The sequence below is a fragment of the Propithecus coquereli genome, unplaced genomic scaffold (assembly GCF_000956105.1).
Source record: "Propithecus coquereli isolate 6110/MARCELLA unplaced genomic scaffold, Pcoq_1.0 Scaffold706, whole genome shotgun sequence".
Lineage (NCBI taxonomy): Eukaryota > Metazoa > Chordata > Mammalia > Primates > Indriidae > Propithecus > Propithecus coquereli.
Genome location: NW_012153130.1, coordinates 822,013 through 828,632, shown reverse-complemented (window position 1 = coordinate 828,632; position 6,620 = coordinate 822,013). Strand labels below are relative to the sequence as shown.

The window sequence follows — 6,620 nt, the reverse complement described above, 5'->3', positions numbered from 1 at the left end:
AAATAAATTAGCCCATCGTGGTGGCACATGCCTGTAACCAACTACTCAGGAGGCTGAGGCAGGAGGATCGCTTGAGCCTGGGAGTTGGAGGCTGCAGTGAGCTATGATGATGCCACCACCTCACTCTAGCCCGAGAGACAGAGCAAGACCCTGCCTCTTAAATTTAAAAAATTAAAAAAAAAAAAATTACATAGAGGCAAGAATGCCAGGCCAAAAGCCGGAGACCTGGGTCCTCTGAGCCTTGATGTCTTGGAGACACTTCAAGTCCACGCCTCGCCCCCCCACTCTTCCAGGAGCTTGGGTCTCAGTCATGTCCCCCGGGGCACAGAGACCTGACCCCTTCTCTCCACTGCCCCCTTCTGTACTCCGGAGCTCCCCAGAGCTCCCGCCTTCTGTCACCCCTGGCCTGGGCTCGGTGTCCTCCTGACGGGTCCCTTCCCGTCTACTCTCTAAGCCGTAGACTCGTCTTTGCCCCACCCAGTCCTGGTTTCTGAGAGCGGCTCACTCGCCTCTGGGCTCCTCTTCCAGGAGACACCCGGCCATCCCTCCTCTGGCCAAGTCTCGCTCATCCTTTGAGGACCACCCTGCAGACCAGGTGAGGGCCCCTGCTGGGGGCACCCGTGGCACCAGGGCCTCCACGTCCGTGGTGTCATCACACTCACCTGCGACGTAGTCGGCTCTGCAGGAGAGGGACCCGCCTGCCACACGGTGGGCCGTCCACAAGTCGGACTGAAGGACGATGGCAAACCAGTCCCTGGTCCTGGGGCTGCTGCACACCGGTGTCTCACTCTGCCGCTTCCTTCTGCTGTAGGACCCGAGCTTCCAGGCAAGGCCATGGCCCTCCCACGGCTCTTCTGGATGTGGCTGCTGGTCGCAGGGACTCAAGGTGAGTCGAGCCACTGGGAAAGGCCAGAAGCAAGTGTGACCGCTGCACCGTGGTCTGGGGCCAACGCTCGTTCCGCCCGGTGCCTGGGTGCCGGGGATTAGCGGGTCTTCTCTCCCACTCGAAGCCCTGGGTAGCCCAAGTGGTGGTGGCTTGTAGGTCCTAGCGGGGAGCAGGGCTCACCTGGGCTCGGGTGAGATGCAGGTTACGGAGAGGAGGCCAAGGAGTTTTCCACTCCAGCCGGTGGGAACCAGAGGGGCTGACCAAACCAGCCAGTCGCTGGGGTGTCGTGAGGTCAGCAGCTTCCACAGGGTCCCAGGAGCCTTTCCTTGTGCTCTGCACACCGCGACCCCACGGAAGCCTTGCTCATCCTGGTGACCTCACCGAAGCCGGGGATACCCACAGCCGAGGGTCGCCCATTGTCATGGATGGCCCTGGAACCAGGCACCGGCTCCTGCCCGACCCTGCCAGCACCAGCAGGGACAGGGGTGTTAGGGGCCACGTCCCAGAACTCGTGTGGGGCAGGAACGCCCTTCCCTAGCTGGGAGTATTCTGCCTGTGTTTCTGGGGGCCAGCACCCCCAAGCCCCAGACAGGTGGGCTCATCATGGGCCTCCTGCCCCTCTACGGTCAGGTGCTGGAGAACCGAGGCCTCCTTCTGCCTCTTCTCCATCTGTGCGGAAGGGCTCAGACCTCCCAGCCAGGGAGAGGGGAGCTCTGCCCGGGCGGGGCCGCATGTGCGTTCCACTCCTCCCGGTGAGTGGCCCCCACACGGAAGGGCAGGGGGACGTCAAAGAGCTGGAAAACAAGCTCGTCAGGTCACCCCTAGCTAGGGAGAACTTTACTGCCACCAGCTCGGCACACGACCCTGGCAGTGCGGGCCGTGCAGCTGTGGCCCAGCCCGGTCCTTGCCCACCTCTGCCCGCAGGCGTGAACGACGGCGACATGCGGCTGGCCGATGGGGGCGCCGCCAACCAGGGCCGCGTGGAGATCTTCTACAGAGGCCAGTGGGGCACCGTGTGTGACAACTTGTGGGACCTGACCGACGCCAGCGTCGTGTGCCGGGCCCTGGGGTTCGAGAACGCCACCGAGGCTCTGGGCAGAGCCGCCTTTGGGCAAGGTAGGGCCTGCGTCCCCATCCCGACGCACAGCCGGCTCTCGGTGGGGGCTAATGACGGGACAGGCGACAAAGACGTGCACACTGGACTCCTACTGACTTAGCATGAGCAGCGTTTTCGAGGACATGAGTGAAGCTTCGCTGGAACGGGCGACAGCGGGCGCTTGCTTGGGCTTCGCTGCGTTCTTGTTCCCTCCGGCCCAGAAACGCCACTCAGGGGAATTTATCTTCTTGAAACATTTTCCCTCAAAAGAGAAATCTGTTTGCAGGAAGATTTCCACTGACACAGGGGCTGTGATTCTGAGAAAAAGAGAAATGATCCAAATATTCCGCAGTGGGGGTGGTTGCACGAACTGTGGTCTACGAGTTTGCTGTCTCTGAGGCAGCCGTTAGACCTCGTAAGAATGAGGCCGAGTTTATGGCGCGACGTTGCAGCAATAAATCCAAACCCACACGCGAGGGTCCCCGCGGTTAGACCTGGCGAGAGACCTGCACACGGACGGACGGACGTGCCCGGGAGGGGACCGCAGGGTGGCTGGTGGTTTTCCCTGCTCTGACGCCCCGTTCCTGTGCGGTGACTGTCATTGCTCTTTCCATGTCTCTGAGAGGAGTGGCCCTGGTGGCAGGGCCTTCCCCGCGCAGCCCCGGCCCCTGACCTCTGCTGTGCCGACAGGGACGGGCCCGGTCATGTTGGATGAGGTCGAGTGCACGGGGACGGAGCCCTCGCTGGCCGACTGCAAATCCCTGGGCTGGCTGAAGAGCAACTGCAGGCACGAGAGGGACGCCGGCGTGGTGTGCACCAACGGTGAGCGGGGCCACGCCTCCCTGAGCCCCGACGTGCCCTGGGTCCTGTGGAACCCCCGCCCCTCCCAGCATGCCCCCCACGTGAAGCACACACCTGTGTAAGCCGGGGTTCAGGGCGCCACCCCCCGACTCCGCATGGAGGGGCCCGGAAGTCCGACAGCCCCTGGCTCACAGCCACGGGTCCCGAGCTCCCCACCCAGCCTTTGCTGGAGCTGCCTCGGAAACGCTCCCAGGAGCCGCTGTCGGGCGGCAAGCCCCGTCCCAGATAGGTGTGATGTCCGCATCCGGGGCTTGCCTGGCTTCTCTTGGCTCTGGCTCTGCGACACTCCACACAGCACCAGCAGCACGGGGCCAGGCTTCAAGCACTTCCTGCGGCGGGAAGGCCTGGCCACGGGCAGCCCCCAGCCCGCCTCTCCCCTCGCCCACCCGCATGCCGAGGGCAGCCAGGCTGATGTGGGTTTGAGTCCCCGCGTCTGAGTGTACAGTCGTCCTTCCTGCCCTCACCACCAGCTGTGGCTCCTCTGGGCTGGCACGCAGGCCTGGGGCACTCCCTGCCCAGCTCCCTCTGCACTTGGGGACCCTAGAGCACAGGAGTAGGGAGCCCGAGCCCACCCGGGACGGACCTGGCTGGAGGGGAGGACTCACATTGCCGAGGGGCCATGGCTCAGGGCAAAGGCGGCCTCTGGCAGGGCAGCCGTGGCAGGAGGAGCAAAGGCCGAGCCTAGAGTTGGGAGGCCCAAGAGTCAGGCCGAGGGGAGTCAGGGGCTGCAGACCTACTGGGGCAAAGGAGGAACCGAAGGGGTTTAGTTTCCAGTTATGCTTTGAGCGGGGAGGAGGTACATCCCCCTGTCCCCCGTGCCAGGAAGCCTCCCATGACTTCTCAGGCCTCGTGCATCACAGGAGGCTGCTCAGGGATCCCCAGAGTTCTAAAGTTGGGTTGCCGTGGGACCCTAACTTGTCAGGCCATCAAACCAGGCAGGTGGTTTGGCTGTAGAAGGGTAACGTCTATGGTGGTTGGTTGGTTGGTGGTTGAAAGGTTGGGGCCCTGGAGGTCAGCACCCTAAACCCCCACCCAGGTGCCCCCGAATGTGGGGGAGAGGAGAGAGGGAGAGGCTGGTCAGGGCCCCGGCCGCTCTTGGTCCCCACGGTGGGCGGGGGCCTCAGGGTCTGTCCTGTCCCTCACCTTCCCAGGAGCCGTTTGAGCAGTTGAGGCAGGCACTGACCCTGTGATTTGAGATGAAGACACTGACCAGAGGGCAACATGGGTGTCCAGAGCCAGGGCGAGCGAGCGACAGAGCCCCGGCCACCTAACGAGGCACATGTCCCTCTGCCCCTTCCCAGAAACCAGAAGCAGACACACCCTCGACCTCTCCAGGGAGCTCTCCGCCGCGCTCGGCCAGATCTTCGACAGCCAGCACGGCTGTGACCTGTCCCTCCAGGTGCAGGTGCAGGAGGAGGAGGTGCTGGACCTCTGTGCCCACACCCTGATCCTGACCTCCAACCCCGAGGCCCAGGCCCTGTGGCAGGAGCCGGGCAGCAAAGTCGTCATGAGCGTGGACGCCGAGTGCACGCCTGTGGTCAGAGACTTCCTCAGGTGACCGTCCTGGTCCGCGGGTGGGGGTGTGGGTACAGCTCCATGCCGTGCCCCCAGGGGCTCCGCCCTCCTCCCCTCTTCAAAAGCACAACCCACCGAGTAAGGGGCGAGGGCCCCGGTCACAGCAAGACACGCACGTGCACGCCTGCACTCATGCACACGCATGTGCACACACATTGCACAGGCTCCTCACAACTCGTGGGCACACTCACGCTCAGACGCACGGCGATGCTCGGCGGGAGCCCGGGCGCCCCTGCCGTCCCTGCCGACCTGGGGGCAGACATCAGCTCTCCCTCTCCCTGCCCAGGTACTTCTACTCCCGGAGGATCGACATCTCCCTGTCGTCGGTCAAGTGCTTCCACAAGCTGGCGTCTGCCTACGGGGCCACGCAGCTGCAGGAATACTGTGCCAGCCTCTTTGCCAGCCTCCTGCCCCAGGACCCCTCTTTCCGGACACCCCTGGACCTCTACGCCTATGCACTGGCCACCAGGGACCCCCTGCTGGAGGAGCTCTGCGTGCGGTTCCTGGCCTGGAACTTCGAGGGCCTGACGCAGGCCGAGGCCTGGCCCAGCGTCCCCACAGCCCTGCTCCAGGTGCTGCTCCCCAAGAGCGAGCTGGCTGTGCCCAGCGAGCTGGCCCTGCTCAAGGCCCTGGACGCCTGGAGCTGGGAGCAGCGCGCCTCCCGCGGGGACGTGGAAGGCTTGATCGAGGTGATCCGCTTCCCGATGATGCGGCCCGAGGACCTCTTTGAGCTGCAGTTCAACCTGTCCCTGTATAGGGCTCACGAGGCCCTGTTCCAGAGGAAGATTCTGCAGGCCCTGGAGTTCCACACCGTGCCCTTCCAGCTGCTGGCCCAGTACAGAGGCCTGAACCTCTCCGAGGACACGTACAAGCCCCGGATTTACACCTCGCCCACCTGGAGCGCCTCTGTGACGGCCGATTCCCAGAACGCACGAGCGCTTCCGTTCGCTTATTCTTACGGCGCAGTTTACAGCCGCGCCTCCTCCAGCTACAGGTATTACCCCTACCAGTCCTTCCAGACCCCACCCCACCCCAGCTTCCTGTTCCAGGCCAAGAGCGTCTCCTGGTCCCTGGCCTACCTCCCCACCGTGCAGAGCTGCTGGAACTACGGGTTCTCGTGCACCTCGGGCGAGCTCCCCGCCCTGGGCCTGACCAGGTCCGGCTACTCAGATCCCACCATCGGCTACGAGAACAAAGCCCTGGTGCTCTGTGAAGGGCGCTTCGTGGCAGACGTCGCCGATTTCGAGGGCCCCAAGGCCACGATCCCCAGTGCCCTGGAGAACAACGGTTCCAGGAGCGCTTCCCTCTTCCCCTGCCCGACGGGGTCCTTCAGCAGCTTCCGGGCAGTCATCCGCCCCTTCTACCTGACCAACTCCACGGGCGCGGACAACGCTGCGTGGTAGGGACTCGGCCAGGCACACCCCGGGCAGTGCCGAGGGCCGCCCCTCCCCTGCCTCCTTCCTCTCTGTAGCCACCTTCGACAACCGGCCACCAGATGTCCCCCTGCTTCCCCGATCTCCCTGAGCTTAAAGAAATTACTGGAAGGTTTCGGCTAGCGTTCTCCACTAGTTCCTAGTTCTCCCCCTGCCCACTGGTGTCTAGGTCGGGAAGCAGCAAAGCCCACGCCAGGCTTCCCCCGTCCCCTTTCAGCCACCAGCCTCCATTGTCACCGGCCTGAGATCATTAAAATCCTATCGCAGTTCCCACGTTTGTTTGTTTGCGCAGAGTGTTGTTGAGTCCACCCTGTTTGACAGCGGGTGTGCCGGGCTCTGGGGACAGAGAATGAGGCAGACAGCGCCCCTGTCCTCGTGAAGCTCGGGACTAGCGGGTGGGCTGGGTGACAGCAAGCAGGCGTCCTTGCCTGGAGCAGTTAGTTCTAAAGTGGGGTCGAGGGGTCACGTCCCATGGGGAACCGAGGCGCAAGCACAGGGCTGGACCGGGCTGGACCGCCTTTGGGTGGGTGGGGTCTCTGACGCGACCCACCCCCGGGCTGGGCGTGGAGCCTGAGGGGCAGCAGCTTGTGGACGCTGGGAGGAGGCGGCTGGGAAGCAGGAAGGGCGGAGCGAGAACCTTTCCTCCGGAAATCCTTGTGCGTGTGCACGGGGAGGAGGGACAAGCGTTCTCATCTCAGCCTGTTTGTAGGAAAGAAAAACTGGAAACCACCTAAACGCCCAGCAACAGGCCTCTGGACCACAATAAAAG

General features: G+C 63.8%; 1 protein-coding gene across 1 annotated transcript; it reads left to right on the top strand.

Annotated features, from left to right (window-relative positions):
• Positions 1 to 445: 445 nt before the first annotated feature.
• LGALS3BP (lectin, galactoside-binding, soluble, 3 binding protein) lies at positions 446 to 6,118 on the top strand. Its single transcript, XM_012661338.1, has 6 exons — positions 446 to 595; positions 812 to 886; positions 1,811 to 2,002; positions 2,673 to 2,804; positions 4,145 to 4,397; positions 4,705 to 6,118. Exons 2-6 carry the CDS (start codon positions 835 to 837, stop codon positions 5,819 to 5,821), a joined length of 1,746 nt encoding a protein of 581 aa, XP_012516792.1. The 5' UTR covers positions 446 to 595; positions 812 to 834; the 3' UTR covers positions 5,822 to 6,118.
• The last annotated feature ends 502 nt before the right edge of the window (positions 6,119 to 6,620 follow it).